At 54.4% G+C, this 21,277-nt stretch overlaps 2 protein-coding genes across 11 annotated transcripts in view; one reads left to right on the top strand and one right to left on the bottom strand.

Moving 5' to 3' along the window:
* The window catches only part of SPEN (spen family transcriptional repressor), a 93,891-nt gene extending 79,606 nt beyond the window's left edge, over positions 1 to 14,285 (top strand). For all 5 annotated transcript variants that reach the window (XM_082423524.1, XM_082423525.1, XM_082423526.1 and 2 more), the window contains 5 exons: positions 2,754 to 10,866; positions 11,290 to 11,763; positions 11,930 to 12,124; positions 12,462 to 12,620; positions 13,098 to 14,285. In XM_082423524.1, the coding sequence (XP_082279650.1) occupies positions 2,754 to 10,866; positions 11,290 to 11,763; positions 11,930 to 12,124; positions 12,462 to 12,620; positions 13,098 to 13,229 (9,073 nt within the window). In that variant the 3' untranslated portion in view covers positions 13,230 to 14,285. The remainder of the gene's footprint in view (positions 1 to 2,753; positions 10,867 to 11,289; positions 11,764 to 11,929; positions 12,125 to 12,461; positions 12,621 to 13,097) is intronic.
* A 1,414-nt stretch (positions 14,286 to 15,699) lies between these two features.
* ZBTB17 (zinc finger and BTB domain containing 17) overlaps positions 15,700 to 21,277 on the bottom strand; it is a 31,398-nt gene continuing 25,820 nt past the window's right edge. For 5 of the 6 annotated variants that reach the window (XM_082423773.1, XM_082423775.1, XM_082423772.1 and 2 more), the window contains 13 exons: positions 20,750 to 20,938; positions 19,971 to 20,111; positions 19,518 to 19,637; positions 18,663 to 18,901; positions 18,441 to 18,583; positions 18,056 to 18,356; positions 17,665 to 17,752; positions 17,467 to 17,583; positions 17,257 to 17,377; positions 16,902 to 17,032; positions 16,369 to 16,578; positions 16,161 to 16,250; positions 15,700 to 16,084 (listed from right to left, as the gene is read on the bottom strand). In XM_082423773.1, the coding sequence (XP_082279899.1) occupies positions 15,801 to 16,084; positions 16,161 to 16,250; positions 16,369 to 16,578; positions 16,902 to 17,032; positions 17,257 to 17,377; positions 17,467 to 17,583; positions 17,665 to 17,752; positions 18,056 to 18,356; positions 18,441 to 18,583; positions 18,663 to 18,901; positions 19,518 to 19,637; positions 19,971 to 20,111; positions 20,750 to 20,938 (2,174 nt within the window). In that variant the 3' untranslated portion in view covers positions 15,700 to 15,800. Of the gene's footprint in view, positions 16,085 to 16,160; positions 16,251 to 16,368; positions 16,604 to 16,901; positions 17,033 to 17,256; positions 17,378 to 17,466; positions 17,584 to 17,664; positions 17,753 to 18,055; positions 18,357 to 18,440; positions 18,584 to 18,662; positions 18,902 to 19,517; positions 19,638 to 19,970; positions 20,112 to 20,749; positions 20,939 to 21,277 lie in introns of those variants that run through there. The other variant, XM_082423777.1, reaches the window with a different exon arrangement.

Genomic DNA, 21,277 nt, shown 5'->3' with positions numbered 1-21,277 from the left:
GGTGTGGGACTTCACTGTGACCCAGTTTTGCCCCATTTGGTTTCAGATGTCAGTGCTTCTGGAATGCATTCCTTGCAGTAGAACTTGAGAATCTTTGCCCTTTCCATAGAGTGGAAGGAAGTCATCCCACTAAATAGTTGATGAATAAGTGGGGAAAAAAAAAGCTTTACCCCTAATGACAGTTCAGCTCAGGAATGCAAATGATGACCCATTTACATAGGGCCCTGCAGTTTAAAAGTAATATTTCTTTTATTCCTTTAAATACAGTGTCAGGGAAATAGGGCCGTGGCTCTTGTCATATATTACTTATGGTGGGAACTGAAGATCAGATGACTTTGCTGATAAGGTCACAGGCTAGTAAGTGGTTGGGCTGGGGGTAAACCCAGGGCTCCTACCTGCTAATGCATTGAGCCTTACAGTTTACCAAAGTGATTCTCAGGACATTTATAGGGTCACATTATGCTTTAGATGAGTTTCCCACCTACTTACGGTAGTTTGGATATTGTGCAGTCATGGGAACAGAGTTCTCTGAAAACCTGACATTTCAAAGTTCCTCAGGGTCCTGCCAGAGCCTTTTGTATATAGTACCAGTGTGCAGTTGTATTGTCTCTTGCATAAGTTGAGTTCCTTGGTGGCAGGAATGCTCATTTCTTTTGGTACAGCCCAGAAAAATATGTACAAAATCATCATCTATTAAACTGAACAGTGCAGCACTAATGTTTACACGTATACCTTTTGACTTCTGTAACTTTTTTTTTTTCATATTTTGGATACAGTTTTAGTTTGCTTATTTTAGAAAATATCTGGAAACCATTTTTAAATGTACTTTTAATGCAGGCAGCAAACTAGTGGCCATTCTAGGTGTCTTAACCACTTTATATTAGAAAGTTAGGGAATTCCCTGGCGGTCCAGTGGTTAGGACTCGGCACTTTTATTGCCAGGGGCCCAGGTTCAACCCCTGGTCAGGGAACTAAGATCCCACAAGCAATGCTGTGGCGAAAGGAGAAAAGAAAGCTTGTAGTGTGTTCACCTTTACATATGAAAGTGATGCTTCCTTGGAGTTTGTATTTATGATGGTAATGAGTTAAATTAGCCTAATTTCATTCCTAGTAACATCTATTTGCAAGATGGCTGGCCAGTATTGAGGCAAAGAATCTGATTCCTGTGGAACTGTAGAAGGATCATCTTGAATCCAATTAAGTCAGATATCATAGATATGTCATAAACTATTCTCTTTGAAATGAGAAAGCTCAGTATAAATGTATATAATAATGTGTTATTGATGCTTCCAGTGTTTGAATGGTAAGTCTAGATGCTTCATTTGCTATTGAAAATGGGTTAGAACATTGCCCAATAGCAACTTTGACATATTTTTCTAAGGTTCTTTTTTTCAACAAATGAGTACCTGCTGTGAGCCAAGAAGACAAACGCTCATGCCTTCAGAGGTGTAAGTTCTAGGTTCGTTATGGTTTCATTGAGCCGTCATTGACAGTACTATGTAGACTGAGTAAGCCATACCTGCTTGAAAGACAGAGTAAGCCATACCTGCTTGAAAGACAAAAATGGAAAGTGAACAAGAGTAAAGGAATTGGCCTCTCTTACAGGTGAATTTCATTTTATACACCATACATGTTCTTGCATGTAAATTTAATCCTATTTTGAATGCACTGGGACGTGTCACTGTGGGAGAAAATCTGAGGTGAATTCTTTTACAATTAAGGAATTATCTCACACAGTTTGTAATCACCTAATTTGTTAGTTGGCAGGTTGGGGAAAAGTAACATTTACTGAAGGCCAAGTATGTGCCTTGTATTACGTTAGGAAAGTTTTTACAAATGTTATCTTATTTAATCTTCTTAAGAGCTTTGTGAAGAAGAGTTATCATTTTGTAAGTGAGGAGACTGAGCCCAGGGAGACTGGCCCCCAGTGTGTGTGGGGATTTTTTCTGTTTTGTTTTTTTAATATTTATTTGGCTGCGCTGGGTCTTAGTTGCGGCACCTGGGATCTAGTTCCCTGACCAGGGATTGAACCCGGGCCCTCTGTATTGTGAGCGTGGACTCTTAGCCACTTGACCACCAGGGAAGTCCCCAGTGTGTTTTTTTAAATTGTGAATTGAGGTAGAGGTGTTACCGATATACAGGTTGCATAGGTGGGAAGATTTTAGTTAAATTGTTATCTGTCTTTTCAAACAGTACATTTGTTTCCCAAGTTGTGGTAAGAATATCTTTCAGCAGGAAAGTAATTATGAAAAACTTAGAAATGTGCGATGTGATACTGTTTAATACTAGTGCTCATCATAAGTCACAACAACTGATACCAAAAGAATAAAAAGGGGCTGAAGCACTGCTGTCCAAGTCCAATAGAAATGTAATGCAAGCTGTATATGTGGTTTTACATTTTCTAGTAAAACTAAAGGTAAAATTAATTTTATTTAACCCAATATGTCTGAAATACTGTTTCAACATATACTCAATCTGAATAAATTATTGAAGTGGTTTTTTTTGTTTTTTTTTTGAAACTAAGTCTACCAAATCCAGTCTATATTTTACACTCACACTTCAACTGAGACTAGCCAAATTTCACGTTCTCAGTAGCCACATGTGGCTTGTGGTTATGGTATTGGACAGTGCAGTTCTAATGATTAAAAAATGGAAAAGATTTTTGGAAGCAGGACTTTGTAATCTCATATGTATGATTAATGTGTAAGTGACGAGGAAACAGAAAACTAATACATTCTTTTTTGTCTCTGGCAGAGAAGAACGAAGGGGATCGTATGACTATAGCCAAGATCGTACATATTATGAGAATGTTCGTACTCCAGGCGCATACGCTGAGGATTCCAGGCGGGACTATCCAGCTCGAGGGAGAGAATTTTATTCAGAATGGGAAACTTACCAAGGAGACTACTACGAATCACGATATTACGATGATCCCCGGGAATATAGGGATTACAGAAATGATCCTTATGAACAAGATATTCGGGAATACAGTTACAGGCAACGGGAACGAGAAAGAGAACGTGAAAGGTTTGAGTCCGAGCGGGACAGAGACCACGAGAGGAGGCCGATGGAACGCAGTCAGAGTCCAGTTCACTTGCGACGCCCGCAGAGTCCCGGAGCGTCACCCTCACAGTCCGAGAGGCTGCCCAGTGACTCCGAGAGGAGGATTTACAGCCGGTCCTCAGACCGGAGTGGAAGCTGTAGCTCACTTTCCCCTCCAAGATACGATAAACTTGACAAACCTCGTTTGGAACGCTATACAAAAAATGAAAAGACAGATAAAGAACGAACTTTTGATCCTGAGAGAGTGGAAAGAGAGAGACGTTTAATAAGGAAGGAAAAGGTGGAGAAGGACAAAACTGACAAGCAGAAACGGAAAGGAAAAGTTCATTCCCCTAGTTCTCAGTCTTCAGAAACAGACCAAGAAAATGAGAGAGAACAAAGCCCTGAAAAATCAAGGAGTTCTAATAAACTGAGCAGAGAGAAAGCTGACAAAGAAGGAGTAGCAAAAAACCGCTTGGAACTCATGCCTTGCGTGGTTTTGACTCGAGTGAAAGAAAAAGAGGGGAAGGTGATTGACCACACTCCTTTGGAAAAGCTGAAAGCCAAGCTTGATAATGACACTGTCAAGTCTTCTGCCTTAGATCAGAAACTTCAGGTCTCTCAGACAGAGCCTGCAAAATCTGAGTTGTCTAAACTAGAATCTGTTAGAATGAAAGCGCCAAAGGAAAGGGGGCTTTCAAGCCACGTAGAAGTGGTAGATAAGGAAGGCAGGCCTAAACCCAGGAAGCACCTAAAACCAGAGCAAACTGTTGATGGGGTAAGTGCTGTGGATCTGGAGAAGCTGGAAGCGAGGAAAAGGCGTTTTGCAGATTCCAATTTGAAAGCAGAAAGGCAAAAATCAGATGTTAAGAAAAGTAGCCCAGAGATGGAAGATGCTCGGGTGCTTTTAAAGAAACAGCCTGACATATCATCTAGAGATGTCATTCTACTGAGGGAAGGAGAGTCTGAAAAAAAGACGGTGAGGAAAGAAATTCTTAAAAGAGAATCTAAAAAAATCAAACTAGACAGACTTAATGCTGTTCCCAGCCCCAAAGACTGTCAGGAGCTTGCCAGTATTTCTGTTGGGCCTGTATCAAGGCCCAACTCAGATCTGCAAGCAAGGCTGAGAGAACCAGTAGGTGAATCTGTGGAAAATCAAGAAATCCAGTCAAAAAAACCCACTCCTTCAAAACCACCACTCAAACAGCTGGAGCTATTAGATGATCAAGGACCAGAGAGAGAAGATAATAGGAAAAACTATTGCAGTCTTCGTGATGAACCACTTGAATGTAAATCAGGCCAAGATAAACCACATTCAGTAAATACTGAAGAAAAAATTGGCATTGATATTGATCACACGCAGAGTTACCGAAAACAAATGGAGCAGAGTCGTAGAAAACAACAGATGGAGATGGAAATAGCCAAGTCCGAAAAGTTTGGCAGTCCTAAAAAAGATGTGGATGAATATGAAAGACGTAGTCTTGTTCACGAGGTCGGCAAACCCCCTCAGGATGTCACTGACGACTCTCCTCCCAGCAAAAAGAAAAGGATGGACCATGTTGATTTTGACATCTGCACCAAGAGAGAACGGAACTACAGAAGTTCACGCCAAATCAGTGAAGATTCTGAAAGGACTGGTGGCTCCCCCAGTATCCGACATGGTTCCTTCCATGAGGAAGATGACCCTGTTGGTTCCCCTAGGGTAATGTCAATAAAAGGGTCTCCTAAAGTAGATGAAAAAGGTCTCCCCTATTCTAATATAACAGTCAGAGAAGAGTCCTTAAAATTTAATCCTTATGATTCTAGCAGGAGAGAACAGATGGCAGACATGGCCAAAATAAAGCTATCTGTCTTGAATCCTGAAGATGAACTAAGTCGGTGGGACTCTCAAATGAAACAAGATGCCAGCAGATTTGATGTGAGTTTCCCAAACAGCATAATTAAGAGAGACAGCCTTCGAAAGAGGTCTGTACGTGACTTGGAACCTGGTGAGGTGCCTTCTGATTCTGATGAAGATGGTGAACACAAATCTCACTCACCCAGAGCCTCTGCATTATTTGAAAGTTCTCGGTTGTCTTTTTTATTGAGGGACAGAGAAGACAAACTACGTGAGAGAGATGAAAGACTCTCCAGTTCTTTAGAAAGGAACAAATTTTATTCTTTTGCATTGGATAAGACAATCACACCAGACACTAAGGCTTTGCTTGAAAGAGCTAAATCCCTGTCTTCATCTCGAGAAGAAAATTGGTCTTTTCTTGATTGGGACTCCCGATTTGCTAATTTTCGAAACAACAAAGATAAAGAAAAGGTTGACTCTGCTCCAAGACCTATTCCATCCTGGTACATGAAAAAGAAGAAAATTCGGACTGATTCAGAAGGAAAAATGGATGATAAGAAAGATGACCATAAAGAAGAAGAACAGGAAAGGCAAGAATTATTTGCTTCTCGTTTTTTACACAGCTCAATCTTTGAACAAGATTCCAAGCGATTGCAGCATCTAGAGAGAAAAGATGAAGAATCTGACTTCGTTTCTGGCAGGTTATATGGGAGGCAGACATCTGATGGAGTGAATAGCACAACTGATTTGATTCAAGAGCCAGTAGTTCTTTTCCATAGCAGATTTATGGAACTCACACGAATGCAACAGAAAGAAAAAGAAAAAGACCAAAACCCCAAAGAGGTCGAGAAACAGGAGGATACAGAGGATCACCCCAAGACCCCAGAATCTGCTTCTGAAAATAAAGAGTCAGAACTGAAAACTCCACCTTCGGTTGGGCCTCCTTGTGTCACAGTTGTAGCTCCAGAGTCTGCAGCATCATCACTGGAGAAGACAGCTGGTGAAAAAACAGGAGAGGTGCCTTTGGTGACAGAAGAGAAGACCACTGAGCCAGCCTCTGTCTCAGAAGAAGCAAAACCTGTATCTGATCTGACTCCCATCGCTGTGGAACCACCTGAACAAGTAGACTTGCCCCCAGGAGTGGACGCCAGGAAAGACGTTGCTGAGACTCCTTTAGTTGTTGAAGAAAGTTCATCAGTCGATCAGCTGCCTTATTTGGATGCCAAGCCTCCAACTCCTGGGGCCTCATTTTCCCAGGTAGAGATCAGTGTAGATCCAGAGCCTGCCAGTACCCAGACACTTTCAAAACCGACTCAGAAGCCTGAGGAAGCCGATGAGCCAGAAGTGGAGAAGCCAGACTCAGCTGCTAATGTGGAACCTAATGCAAGTCAAAAAGCTGAAGATGTTCACGAGGTCCCGCCTCCAGCTACTGAAGGTGTAGAGGTTGATCCTCCAGTTGCTGCAAAAGATAAAAAGCCGAACAAAAGTAAACGTTCCAAGACCCCCATTCAGGCAGCTGCACCAAGTATCGTGGAGAAGCCTGTCACAAGGAAGAGTGAGAGGATAGACCGGGAAAAGCTCAAGCGGTCCAGTTCTCCTCGGGGAGAGGCACAGAAGCTTTTAGAATTGAAGATGGAGGCAGAGAAGATCACAAGGGCTGCCTCTAAAAACTCATCCGCGGACCCTGAACACCCTGAGCCAAGCTTGCCCCTCAGCCGAACCAGGCGCCGGAATGTAAGGAGTGTCTACGCAACCATGGGTGACCATGAGAGCCGCTCTCCAGTCAAGGAGCCCGTTGAGCAACCACGAGTGACCAGGAAGAGACTGGAGCGGGAGCTTCAGGAGGCCGCAGTGGTTCCTACAACCCCTAGGAGGGGGAGGCCTCCAAAAACACGCCGTCGAGCTGACGAAGATGATGAGACCGAGGCAAAAGAGCCAGTGGAGACAGTCAGACCAGCTGAGGGATGGAGATCCCCACGATCCCAAAAAGTAGCTGCTGGTGTCCAGCAAGGGAAAAGGGGGAAAAATGAACCAAAAGTTGATGCTGAACGTCCTGAGGCCACCACTGAGGTGAGTCCCCAATTAAACGTGAAAGAAAACAGCACAAAATCCAAGGCTGATAAAGAAGAAGCAGGAAGTGAACAAAAACGTGATAGAAAAGAAATTAGCACAGACAGAAATCCACCCGAAACCCCCCCAGTTGAAGTGGTGGAGAAAAAAACAGCCCCTGAGAAAAACTCCAAGTCCAAGAGAGGAAGATCTCGAAACTCTAGGTCAGCGGTGGACAAATCTGCAAATCTGAGAAATGCGGAAGCCGCTGTAAGTCCCAGCGTGGCTGCAGGCCCTGCGGCACTGCCAGCGGAGGAGGCGGCTGCGGTCGTGGCAGTTTCCCCTGAGAAGAGCGAGAGTCCCCAAGAGGAGGGTAGTTTACCGTTGCGTTTGAACAGTGAGCCAGCTGATCTGGACAAGGAACCAGAGAAGGAAGATGGGTCTGCCTCTAAGCCGTCCCCAGAAGCAAATCAGTTAGCCAAGCAGATGGAGCTGGAGCAGGCCGTGGAGAACATCGAGAAGCTCGCGGAAAGCTCCACCCCCACGGCTTTCAAGGCGGCAGCTGCAGATGCCCCAGAGGGCCTCTCCACAGAGGACCGGGACAAGCCCGCACACCAAGCCAGCGAAACAGAGCTGGCTGCGGCCATCGGTTCCATCATCAATGACATTTCTGGGGAGCCAGAAAACTTCCCAGCACCTCCACCTTACCCTGCAGAGTCTCAGACAGATCTGCAGTCTCCTGAGGAAGGAATGGAGCCTGAGACCGATGAGGCTGTGTCTGGCATCTTGGAGACTGAGGCTGCTACAGAATCTTCTAGGCCACCAGGCAGTGCACCTGACCCCTCAGCAGGCCCAGCAGATACCAAGGAAGCCAGAGAGAACAGCAGCGAAACCTCCCACCCAGTGCCGGAAGTCAAAGGATCAAAAGAAGCAGAAGTTACTCTTGCTCGGAAAGACAAAGGGCGCCAGAAGACCACTCGATCACGCCGCAAACGGAATACAAACAAGAAAACTGGGGGCGCTACAGAGACCCATGTCTCTGAACCTGACCAAGTTCAAAGCAAGAGCCCTGCTACGAGTGAGGGGGCCACGGTACAGCCCCCAGAAACTCCACAGGAAGAAAAGCAGAGTGACAAGCCCCAGTCCACTCCCCCTGAGTCATGTGCTTCTGACCCAAGCAAGACTACATCCCAGGGAAATTTGTCCCAAGAAAGCAGCGTTGAAGAAAAGACTCCAACCAAAGCATCTGCGCTCCCAGACCTTCCCCCGGCCTCGCAGCCAGCCCCCGCGGATGACGAGCCTCGAGCCAGATTCAAGGTGCATTCCATCATTGAAAGTGACCCGGTGACCCCGCCCAGTGACTCAAGCATGCCCACCCCCCCAATTCCTTCTGTAACGATAGCAAAGCTCCCACCCCCTGTCACTGCTGGGGGGATCCCACACCAGAGTCCCCCGACGAAGGTGACAGAGTGGATCACGAGGCAGGAGGAGCCACGGGCGCAATCCACCCCATCTCCGGCCCTTCCACCAGACACGAAGGCCTCTGACATAGACACCAGCTCCAGTACGCTGAGGAAGATCCTCATGGACCCTAAATACGTATCTGCCACGGGCGTCACTTCCACAAGTGTCACAACTGCCATTGCAGAGCCTGTCAGTGCTGCCCCTTGCCTGCATGAGGCACTGCCCCCTCCAGTGGAATCTAAAAAGCCTCTTTTAGAAGAAAAAGCAGCAGCTCCAGTAACTAACACCTCCGACACACAGGCCTCAGAGGTTCCAGTGGCCACTGACAAAGAAAAGGTGACTCCAGTCATTGCTCCAAAAATTACTTCTGTTATTAGCCGGATGCCTGTCAGCATTGACTTGGAGAATTCGCAAAAGATAACTCTGGCAAAACCAGCTCCCCAGACCCTGACTGGCCTGGTGAGCGCCCTGACCGGCCTGGTGAATGTCTCCTTGGTTCCAGTGAATGCGCTGGCCGGCCCAGTGAATGCCCTGAAAGGCCCTGTGAAGGGCTCAGTGGCCACACTGAAAGGCTTGGTGAACACTCCCGCTGGCCCCGTGAACGTCCTAAAGGGGCCAGTGAATGTTCTGACGGGGCCCGTGAATGTTCTTACGGCTCCAGTGAATGCCGCCACAGGCACAGTGAACACTGCCACGGGTGCGGTGACAGTTTCCGCGGGTGCGGTGACTGCTGCATCTGGGGTTGTGACTGCCACGACAACAGGTGCAGTGACTGTGGCAGGTGCGGTGATTGCGCCATCCGCAAAGTGCCGACAGAGATCCGGCACTAATGACAACAGTCGGTTCCACCCAGGGTCCATGTCTGTGATTGACGACCGTCCGGCAGACACAGGCTCTGGCGCTGGGCTGCGTGTGAACACTTCAGAAGGGGTTGTGCTGCTGAGCTATTCGGGGCAGAAGACTGAGGGCCCGCAGCGGATCAGTGCCAAGATCAGCCAGGTCCCCCCAGCAAGTGCGACGGACATTGAGTTTCAGCAGTCGGTGTCCAAGTCCCAGGTCAGACCCGATTCTGTCGCGCCGTCTCAGCCTCCGCCCAAGGGCCCTCAAGCTCCTTCAGGCTATGCAAACGTGGCCACCCATTCTACTCTGGTACTAACTGCCCAGACATATAACGCATCTCCTGTGATTTCATCGGTTAAGGCCGACCGTCCGTCTTTGGAGAAGCCTGAGCCCATTCACCTCTCTGTGTCCACACCCGTCACCCAGGGTGGCACAGTAAAGGTCCTCACCCAGGGCATAAACACACCCCCGGTGCTGGTTCACAACCAGCTGGTCCTCACCCCAAGCATAGTCACCACTAACAAAAAGCTTGCTGACCCTGTCACCCTCAAAATAGAGACCAAGGTCCTTCAGCCAGCAAACCTGGGGTCCACTCTTACACCCCACCACCCTCCTGCTCTGCCCAGCAAACTGCCTGCAGAAGTGAACCACGTCACCTCGGGGCCCAGCACCCCGACAGATCGGACTGTCTCCCATTTGGCAGCCACCAAGCCCGATGTGCATTCCCCTCGACCTAGCGGGCCGGCTCCGTCCCCGTTCCCGAGGGCATGCCACCCCAGCAGCACCACGTCCGCCGCGCTCTCCACTAATGCCACGGTCATGCTGGCTGCGGGCATCCCTGTGCCGCAGTTCATCTCTAGCATCCACCCAGAGCAGTCCGTCATCATGCCACCCCACAGCATCACCCAGACCGTGTCGCTCAGCCACCTGTCACAGGGCGAGGTGAGGATGAACACGCCCACGTTGCCCAGCATCACCTACAGCATCCGGCCAGAGACACTTCACTCTCCTCGGGCCCCCCTGCAGCCCCAGCAAATAGAGGTCCGGGCCCCGCAGCGTGCGGGCACCCCGCAGCCAGCCGCAGCTGGTGTGCCCGCCCTGGCCTCCCAGCACCCTCCAGAGGAAGAAGTGCATTATCACCTCCCCGTTGCTCGAGCCGCAGCCCCTGTGCAGTCGGAGGTGCTGGTCATGCAGTCTGAGTACCGACTACACCCGTACACCGTGCCCCGGGATGTGAGGATCATGGTGCATCCTCACGTGACGGCCGTCAGCGAGCAGCCCCGGGCAGTGGACGGGGTGGTGAAAGTGCCACCGGCCAGCAAGGCCCCTCAGCAGCCAGGGAAAGAAGCCACCAAGATGGCAGATGCCAAAGCCGCCCCCGCCCCCACCCCCGCCCCCCACGGTGAGGCCCGCATCCTCACAGTCACCCCCAGCAACCAGCTGCAGGGGCTGCCTCTGACCCCGCCTGTGGTGGTGACCCACGGGGTGCAGATCGTGCACTCCAGCGGGGAGCTCTTTCAGGAGTACAGGTACGGGGACATCCGCACCTACCACGGCCCAGCTCAGCTCGCGCACACGCAGTTTCCTGCTGCTGCCTCCATTGGCCTGCCTTCCCGGACCAAGGCTCCTGCTCAGGTGAGAGCACCAGAAATCTGCCTTCTGGTCCGAATAGTGGTGGAGGTGCCAGTAAGGTCCCTAAAGTATGTTGTCCTTTTTGTGGATGTAAAGAGGCGCTTCCTAAATTTCAGGATGGAGGAGTGAATCACAGCACGGAGAGCCCAGGGACATGGAGGGAGCTCACTGTGGGAGCGGGTGGCGTGGCGGCTCTTGCCTGCGGGGGGTGAGGAGGTAGGGAACGGGTGACCTTTTACCGGAACCCTCAATCCTGAATGCCCGAGAGCATGGCCGTCTGGTTAAAGCCCCTTCCGGGGGCCTGGCCTACGGGAGATGCCCTGCAGCTGACCTGCCCAGGGGCTCACGGCTGCTTGGTTGGGGCAGGATGTTGTTGGTGCGTAACAGACTCTGACTCTGTTCCTTTCTCTTCCCGCCCAACTCCAGGGCCTCCCTCCTGAAGGCGAGCCCTCGCAGCCTCTGCAGCCTGCGCAGTCCGCACAGCCGGCCCAGTCCACGCAGCCCTCCCAGCTCAGCCAGCCAGGCCAGCCACCAAGCAGCAAGATGCCTCCAGTCTCCCAGGAGGCAAAGGGCACCCAGACAGGAGTAGAGCAGCCGCGCCTCCCAAATGTACCTGGAAACAGGCCGGCTGAGCCTCATGCCCAGGTCCACAGGGCGCAGGCGGAAACAAGCCAGACCTCGTATCCCTCCCCTGTGTCTGTCTCGATGAAGCCTGACCTCCCGGCCCCTCTTCCTGCCCAGGCTGCCCCAAAGCAGCCGTTGTTTGTCCCTACACCCTCAGGCCCCAGCCCCCCTCCAGGACTGGCTCTGCCGCATACTGAAGCCCAGCCCGCCTCCAAACAAGATTCCTCTCCACATTTGACTTCCCAGAGACCTGTGGATATGGTCCAGCTTCTGAAGGTAAGCCTGAGCAGGGCCTTCCCTACCACCCTCCGAGCTTTGTGCTATTGTCAGTGTCCCGAGAGCCCCACTTGACTTAGATCAGCAAGCTGCTGCCTGGGGCCGTGGCCAGCACAGCTGTGTTCTCCAGCCGTGAGCTCACTTCTGTTTGTTTCCCTGTGAGCAGAAGTACCCCATCGTGTGGCAGGGCCTACTGGCCCTCAAGAACGACACAGCTGCTGTGCAGCTCCACTTCGTCTCTGGCAACAATGTCCTGGCCCATCGGTCCCTGCCGCTCTCTGAAGGAGGGCCCCCCTTAAGGATCGCCCAGAGGATGCGGCTGGAGGCCTCACAGCTGGAGGGGGTTGCCCGAAGGATGACGGTAAGACTCAGGGCCCAGGTGAGCAAGTGCCCCGCCCACAGCAAGGGAAGGCACGGGTGGCCCCCACTGCCTGTCTCCATGGCTTGTCACGGGGTGCAGTAATGGCTTTCTTGGAGTGGATGATGAAGGGCATGTTCTGTCTCCACTAGGAGTGTAAGGTGCCTCTAGATCCAGAGATGAGGCTTTTTTTCATTCAGCAAATATATGGATGGCCCTCAGGGTCATCGTAGAGGTGGGGATTTAGGAGCCGAATCACCTGGGTTGGACAGGCCTCTTCTTGGGCTGTTTTGTGAGGTGCCCCTCCCCCAAGGATCACCGACAGCTTCCTCTTCCCCAGGTGGAGACAGATTACTGTCTGCTGCTGGCTCTGCCCTGTGGCCGTGACCAAGAGGACGTCGTGAGCCAGACCGAGTCCCTCAAGGCTGCCTTCATCACGTATCTGCAGGCCAAGCAGGCGGCAGGCATCATCAACGTTCCCAACCCCGGCTCCAATCAGGTCAGCCCAGTGTCCTGCCTCGGTGCACACGTACTTGGGGCTGATCTCGGCTGGTCAGGCGGTCTGACTGATCTGGTGGCATGGGCTGCCCGTGCCAGCTAGAGTAGTCAGGACAGTTTCCCAGAGGAGCTGGACAAAGGGGCATTCTGGATAGAGGAAACCAGCGGAGTGCATGGGCCGGACTACTGCTGCCCATCCTGGAGACAGTCAATGGACGGCTGAGGCAGCAGAGGGTTTTCTTTAGCTTAATGATAGAGAAGAAGTTCTCAGGGGTTAGTTTCATGTTAGTTTTCTGATACCTAGTTTTCTTCTGGTGGACAGAGTCTTGGAGACCTTAGCTGGTTGGGAAATTGACTCAGCCTGGCTCTCTGTTGGGCCTTTGCGCCCCCAGTTGGAAATGTTTTAGGGAAGAGTGGTAGTGGGGTGGGTGATGTGAAGACAGGCGGTCCCATTTTTCTCTCTTGTCCCTTTCTCCAGCCCGCCTATGTGCTGCAGATCTTCCCGCCCTGCGAGTTCTCTGAGAGTCACCTGTCCCGTCTGGCCCCCGACCTCCTGGCCAGCATCTCCAACATTTCTCCCCACCTCATGATCGTCATTGCCTCTGTGTGAGCCACTGAATGGTCACCACTCGGCATATCTTCCTGAGGCTCTGCAGCAAAAAATAAAACACAGGACAACCCAGCCAAGGGGAGGAAGAAGCTGCTGAGGGGGACAGACTCCACTGCCAGACGGCCAGCCTCGCTCTCCTACCCGCCCGCCCGCCCGGCTCAGTCAGACAGACCCCCCTGGGCAGTGGTGCTGCTACTCGTATGTTTACATGACATTTAGCCCAAGGACAGACCACCAACCAATGGACTTGCAGACACCTTGAGGCTGGGTTTCTCTCTCCTCTTTTTGGAGAAAAGGAACAGGGCAGTGGAATTTTTTTGTTTTTGTTTTTAAGAAACAAAACAGAACTGCCTTTGCACTAAATTAGTGACTTGGACTTTTGCACAGTGAAGACAGGCTGTGACACTCTGGATGTCTTGGTGTACGTGAACACACATGGCACACACATCGCAGACTCTCACGGAGGACTTCAAACTTCTGCTGAAACCTTGGGGTCAAGGAACATTTCATTGGGCTGTGTTGTCCCCACCCGTCCCTTCCCCTTGCTCATTTGGATGTCACCTCTCTTTAATTCTCCTGCGCCACCATCTTTGATTCACCCAGGATGTACAGTTTACAATCAGAAAAGAGCAAACGGAAGGATTTTCTCTCTTGGTGGAATATGCAGAACTTGGGATGTGTGTATATATAAATATATAATATATATAAATATATATAATACTGACTTAAAAATCAAAATTCCCCGACATACATTTTTTTTAATCTGTGCCAAAAATGTGTTTTCAGAGAAAATCTTATTTTCATACTCAGACTTTGTATTGTCACTCATTTGTATAAGTGCGCTTCGTTACAGCACGGGCCCTGCTCCCGCAACTTGGAAGTGTCACACACACAAAAAGACTGTACAAAAGACTGGCTTCCCTTCTTCCTGTGACCTTGACCTCTCCCCCAACTTCCTAACAAACACTTATTAATTTATGAAAACTGTTTTTCTCAGCGCAGTTTTGTTTTATGTGTCCATTGGATTACAAACTTTATTAAAAAATACAGAACATGTCAAGTGTGGATGTGATTGTCACTTGGATGGGAGGACCAGGGGTCCTTGGCTTATGGGAACAGCTAGCCTTCGTCCCCCTTTGGCTTTCAACCCCCCACCAAGTCTGTATATGGAACCTATTATTTCCTTTCTGCCACTGATCCTCCCCAAGGATCATTTTATCTTGTACAAAAGAAGATTTTCATCACAGGCTGAACTTAAACTGTTTGTTTGTTTTTCAGTGCTGTGGTGTTTATCTGACACTTCAAGGTCCCAGTTGGCTCCTGCGTAATGTCGAAGGCACTTCAAATTTGATTGATTAAAGAATAAAGCCACCTCCCACTCAAACTCAGAAACATCTTAAGGAAGCTTTGGGGTCTTGCCTCTTCTCCCTTCCTCCTCCGGGCATGGTGCAGGCTGGCCCTGCAGCAGCTGCCTCCCAGTAGGAGGATGGCACTGGTGGGCCAAGCTTCCCCAGCAGCTGGACCCACCACAAGCTGGGGAGTTGGGCGTGGGGGACGGGAACACAAGGACCACAAAGTTGCTGGTCTCACTTGTAGTTCCCCGGGGCTCTTCCAAATAGAGCTATGCTTTCGGTGCGAGATGGTACCATCTCTGGGTGAGGAATTAACAGCTGCTGGGGACAAGCTGTATGGAAAAGCGGCAGAGAAGGCATCTCATGCCTCCCTGCTGACAGAGGTAAGAATGAGCTGCTTCACCGTCCGCACTGCTGCTCCTAGTTTAAGCAGTGCTGCCGTCTCCCACCTCCCCATCACAGCTCCTGGCCGCTCATTCCTGTCCCTCCAGGCTCTCAGCCTTGTAGAGACGCCGCTGATTCAGGGCAAGTAAATGTTCTCAAAAGATGACACTGGCTTGGCCCTGATCTTGCGGCCAGGGTTACCGTGAAGCGAGTGTGGAGCTCTCCCTCTTCCCTAGGCCCAACAGAAGCAGGCCTGCGGCCTGTTGGGTCTGGTGCTCTGCCTACCTTGCTGCTCTGGCTGAATGGGCCCCCGAGCTGGACTCTGTACGGGTGGCCTGGATCCTGGTAAGCAGTTGTGGCCAAGCCCTGTGGGCCCAGTTCCCAACACAGGGGCGCAGGGTCACAGCTGTGGCTCCACAGCGGAGAGAGGTGGAGAGGGGAGGTCCGATCCTCACGCCGAGCCGAGGAGAAGCCTCCAAAGAGGAGGCCAGATGGGGCTCGTGGAGCCGCAGTTTCTCTGGCCTGAGTGTGCTGCCCACACCCCAACTCGGGCAAAGCAACCAGCTTGCTTCTAGACGGGTCCCGGGGCTCCAGTCCCATTCTGCAAAGGGACAGCCTGGCTTTCCCCACAAGCAAGTCTCTGCCGACTGGTCGCTGGGTGGAGCAACCCTTCCCCGGCATCAGCCACAGCTGCCAGCTCCCCGCCCCAGCCCCACAGGGAGCTATAGGCAGCGTTAGAAAATAATCAGATTTATTCTCTCTAGGGAATGGGCTCACCCCTCTCAGTTCTAGGGTGCCGTCCAACCTTAAATAAACAGGAGGAGGGGGTGCCTGCTCACTCAGCAGATGGTGGACATTCAGGGGCTGTGGGAGGTGTCTCTGCCAGGGCCGGCTGCCCATCAGCCCCATCCCGAGGGCGGAAGACCAGCTCCCCAGCCTGCAGCACCTGCCCGGCCGGCCACGTGCTGCCTGGCCCGTACTGCTGGTAGAAGTCCGCATCCGTCTGGAACATGACCAGTGCCTGGGCCGTGTGGATCCGCACGTGCTGGGCCAGGCTGTTGGCATCCAGGAACTTATCTCCACAGGAGTCACAGGCGTAGAGGATGTGAGTGTTGGGATCTGTGGGAGTGGGGCTGCAGTTAGGACAGGGAGGGCCCCTGGGTCCGGCAGCTTTCCCCCAGGCGGCCCCTCTCACCTTCTTCCTGCACTTGCTTCACAGCTTTGCTGATCTCGGCTTTAAGTACTTCTGTCTCATCGGCGGTCACCGCCGCCCCCACTGGCACCACTGTGGGGGCATCGGCAGGGCCTGAGACCAGACTCACCTGCCCCTTTGCTGCCACCCCAGAGGCAACCCCTGCTGTGACCACCCCCTGCTGCCCTGGGAGCTGAGTGATGGTCCGCACCTGTGAGCTGAGTGACGGCCGTTGCCGCCAGTGCCTCAGTGGCCAGCGTGACCATGTCATCGACAGTGACCACGCTGACCTCACCGCCCTCCTCTGGCTCCAGGATTTTGATGCCTGCCTTGCCCTGGTGCACAGTCTTCACATGGGAACGAAGGTTGTCCACCCGGTTGAAGCCGCGACCGCACTTGTCACACAGGTAAGGCTTCTCTCCTGGGGGGGGAGGCAAGGTTCTCTCCTGCCATTGGGGGGGGTGCAGGGGGGGAGGACCTCAGTGGCCTCCAGCTTCCCCCGCAGCCCTGTCTTTTCCAGCAGGAAGAGCTCTGGGGCGGCCACCTGAGGCACAGGGAAGCTTCCAGTGGCCCCTGCACCTTCCAGAAGCTCTGAGAAAATGGGGCCCTCCTTGGAGTTAAACTGCTTTCAAGGTCGCCTTCAGCAAGTGCCGGCACCGAAGGCTGGGGTCCAGGGCACCTCCCACCCCACCATGTGCCCCAGAGTCAGGGCTTGGGACAGAGAGGCGGGTGGCATGCACTCACCAGTGTGGATGATGATATGCTTGGACAGGTCCCCCACGTTCACGAAGGCCTTGCTGCACACGCTGCACTTGTGAGGGCGGATGTTGTCATGGTGGCGGATGTGATTGGCCAACTGGCTGGACTGGACGAATCTGCAGGGCCAGAAGGAAAGGCTTGCACAGAACCGCCCAGGCCTGGGCCGGGGTGCTGGGCTGGGGCCTCCCACCTCAGGGTCTAGACCCGAGAGGACCCCGGGACCTGCGCTGGAGCAGTCTGCCCGGCTACCAACCGAGCCCCGGGCTTGTTCTCTGACCCCCTCCACCCGCCGAGTGCCGGGACCCCACAGGGCGCCGGCTGGGGGCCGGAAGGGCAGGACCTCTTTCCGCAGCGCTCGCAGACGTAGGGCTTCTCCCCGGTGTGCTGGCGCACGTGGGCGATGAGGGAGCTGGCCTGGGTGAAGGCTTTGCCGCACATCACGCACTGGCATGGCTTCTCACCTGGGGATGGAGGCAGGGGACGGGAAGGTGTCGGCGCCTGCTCGCCTCCCTTGTGCCCGCACCCGGGCGCCGCCGGGCCGCTCACCCACCTGTGTGGATGCGGACGTGCCGCTGCAGGGCGCCGGGGTCAGCGAACTGCCGCTGGCAGTGGACGCACACGTAGGGCTTCTCACCGCTGTGAATCCGAAGGTGCCGCTTCAGGTTCCCTGTGGCGAGACCGAGGGTGGGCCTGGCACGGGCGCCCGGGGCCGGGGGCGGGGCCGGGGGCGGGGCCAGCCGGGCCCTACCTGAGGTGGTGAACTGCTTCCCACACTCCCGGCACTTGAGGGGCCCGTCGGCGATGTGGATCTTCAGGTGGGCCTTCAGGTTCCCCACCTGCGCCCAGGCAGGGGGTCAGACGGCAGGGAACCACCGATCCTCGGTCCTCCCGGGGGCCTGTGCGGGGCTCCCCCTTTCCTCAAGGCCGGGGGAAATGGGAAAACCACCCCCCTCAGTTCTTCCTGGCCCGCGCCCGTCCCCCCAGCCTGCCTTCCCAGTTTGCTCGGCAGAGCAGTCAAGAGCTCCACCCGGCAGGGTCATTTTCTGCTCAGCCAACACCACCTACTTCCCCGCCAGGCGCCCCGGGCCCCCGAGACGGAAGCCGCCGGAGCACAGGGACCCAGGGCCGGCTCCCCCCACCTGGTTGAACTTCTTGTCGCAGTGAGGGCACTTGTGCTCCTTGTCGGTGTCGTGCGTCTCCAGGTGGCGCATCTTGGACGTGGGGTCGGAGAAGGAGCGGCCGCAGTAGTCGCACTGGTAGGGCTTCTCGCCGCTGTGCACCAGCTGGTGCCGCTTGAGGTTGCCGGACGTGGTGAAGAGCTTGCCGCAGTCCTCGCAGCGGTAGCGCGCCTCGCCCGAGTGCCGCTTCTTGTGCAGGTTCAGCAGGCTGACGAGCCGGTAGCTCTTGCCGCACTCCTCGCAGCCGTAGGGCTTCAGCGGGCTGGCGGCAGAACGCGGGGACAGGAGGCTCGCGGGGCTCGCGGGGCCGGGGCGGGCGGGCATGGGGGGCGGCCGCGGGGCCTACCTGTGGGTCTTCTCGTGGGCCTTGCAGGCTGCCGGGTCAGAGAAGGCCTTGCTGCACTCCCGGCACGAGAAGGGCTTCTCGCCCGTGTGGATGCGGATGTGCCGCTTGAAGTTGCCCGTGTGCGTGAACTCCTTCCCACAGTCCTGCGGGCGCAGGGGGCTGGGTGTCAGGGGCGGCGCCGGGCGGGGGGCCGGGGCGGGGCCGCCACCGCCCGCGGCGCACCTCGCACTTGTGGATGACGGAGCCGTAGGCCTTGGACTCCGTGCGGTCGCCGTAGGTGCCCGAGCGCAGGCCCCGCGCCTCCGCGCCGAGCTCCTGGCCCGAGTCCGTGCTGGCCGACTCCTCGCTCTCCTCGGGGGCCTCGCCCTTCTCCAGCGGCGGCCCCTCTTCCTTGACCACCGCGGGCACGGCGCCCTCCTCCTCTCGTTCTTCTCCCTTCCTGGCTGGCTCCACCTCCATTTCTGCCACAAGAAGGGCAAGTACTGAGGAAACCGACCTGGCAACTGGCCAAGTGAGGCCTGGGCACAGCTCATCTCTGCACACACCCGCTCTCTGCGTGGGCGCCTCGCAGGGGCAGGGCAATGTCTGGGAGCCGCAGATAAATGGTCCCCAGCACCGCCAGGGCAAGCCCCGGGGAGACCAATGACCGGGACAGCTGCCGCTTGGAGGATGCATATGGGCCTCAGTCCAACGGGGGCCCCGTATTTGGCGACACAGGTGGGAAGGGTGCTGTCAGCCAACAGGCACTGGGGGCGGGGGCGGGGGCTGGGGTGGGTGCCATGGGCGGCCAAGTTCCGCCACGGTGCTCAGCCCAGGGAAAAACAGCAGGGCCAGTACTACGACAAGGATACTTCTGTGCTAAAGGGAAGCATGGCCAGGGTGTACAACCAAGAAACTGATGTCAAAATTCAAGAATGAGGAAAGATGTCGGCCCAAAAGCTGATGTGAGTGACTCACAGTGAGATCAGCTAAGGGAGGAAGAGAGGGCCCCTGGCGGGGGGCGGGGGGGGAGGGGGGGGTGACGTGTGAGTGGGGGATGCCTGTGTGAGGGCGGGCGCCCCGGCTGGCGGAGGGTACCTTGCTCTGAGCTCTCTGACAAGGCAGCCTCGGCCTCAGCAGCAGCCATGCCACTTGTGGGGTCCGGCTTGAGCTCCACAGGCTCCCGGGGGGCATCGGCCTTCTCCGTCTGCTCTGCACCTGGGGTAGAGGTGTGGGGGCATCCGGGGCTGGACTGGCACCCTCTGTCCAGGGGCCGGTCGGCTCTCCTGGACCAGACCCCTGGAAGCGGCTATGGCCCCGGGGGTGGGGGGAGCACATCCAAGCTCGGGCTGCTTGAGCCTCTGCTCTGGCTTTAACAGATGCCCCAGAAAAAATAACCGGTGGTTTTGGGTAACCTGAGCTCAAGGGATGCAGTTGCCTGTGCCTCCCTCCCGCCCTCCCCCAGGAGCCTCCTGAGAAAGCTGCTCACTGCGCTGGGGCCCACGCTGCCGGCAGGTGACGGACAGCCAGGTCCTCAGCAGCACAACTCACCGCTGGCCGTGCTCTCGGCCTGGCCGCCCCGCTCCTCTTTGGGCTCCCGGCCCAGGCCCGTGGGCGGCCTGCTTCTGGCCACGTCCAGCTCGCTCAGTGTAGTGGCAGCAGCCTTCTCTTCTTTGGCTCTCTTGTCCCCCACTGGAGATGGAACAGGACAGACCTGCCATTTCCCATCAAGTGTCCACCACTTGGCGGGGTGAGGTAGCCCAGAGCTTGCCAGCTCTTCCAGACCTCCCTGGGGATACATCTAAGTAGCGGTTTGTTGGTTTGCTCATTCAACAGATTATTCATAGGCACCGACATCACACCAGGCTGCCGCTGGGCCTGGGGTACAACAGTCATGGTTGCTGCTCCCATGGGGCTCGCAGACTGGTCGGGGAGACAGTCGTCACACGTGAAATGACGCTCATCAGAGATCGGTGCTTACAAGGAGAGGAGCGTGGTTCTCTGAAAGTGTGCCACGAGGAATCTGGCCCACACTGGGCCTCAGGGGGCTTTCCTGAGGCACTAAGAGGAGCAGGAGGAAGGGTGTGGGAGAGGAGACCTGCCGGAAGAGGGAAGTCCTGTGCAAAGGCCTTGAGCCAGGCGTGGCTGCCGGTGCCCTCAGGCAGGGAGGGCAGACGGGGCCCCACTGAGAGGCGTTCTCAGACTTTGCTGCGGCTCCTCCCCACGAGCTCCCCACAACACAGGCGAGGCCAAAGAGGTGACAGAGAGAGGCGGGGGCAGAGCTCCCATCAAAAGCCACCTGCTCAGGAACAGCCTGCCAAGAATCTTACCTTCCAAGGCCGAGGCCTCCATAGTCTCCCCAGGGCTGGCAGCCGGCTCAGCCAGTGACTTGAGGGCATGGCAGGCCGTGATGATGTCCTGCATCTGCAGGAAGCTGGCCACAGCCAGCACATCGTCCACGTTCTCAGAGCTCAGGCTCAGCTTGGCCGTGTACATAAACTCCAGCACCTGCCCCAGGCCTGCCAAGGACACAGACAGCCATCACGGACCCACCTCGAGGCCTGGCACCAGCAGCCTGTCCAGCTGCTCCACTCCGTGGCAGGATCCAGGGATTTGTGAAAAGCAGAGTGGCGGTGGCAGCCCACTGTCTCCCCATCTCCTGCGCCGGTGGAGAGGCGGGCAACCTGGGGATTCTCAACCCAGACAACAGCCTCCAAAAAGAAGCACACCCATAGAGGGCGGAGGGTGTGAGTGCCCACCCTGAACACTCTCTGCCCATCCACTGCACTTCAGCACCAGAGGACAGAGTCTCTCACCACTGGCTTTCATCAGGGCTCTGCCACAAACTCTCTACCTGA

The sequence above is a fragment of the Balaenoptera physalus genome, assembly GCF_965194825.1.
Source record: "Balaenoptera physalus genome assembly, chromosome: 1".
NCBI classification, from domain to species: Eukaryota; Metazoa; Chordata; class Mammalia; order Artiodactyla; family Balaenopteridae; genus Balaenoptera; species Balaenoptera physalus.
This window is presented reverse-complemented; position numbering and strand designations above follow the sequence as displayed.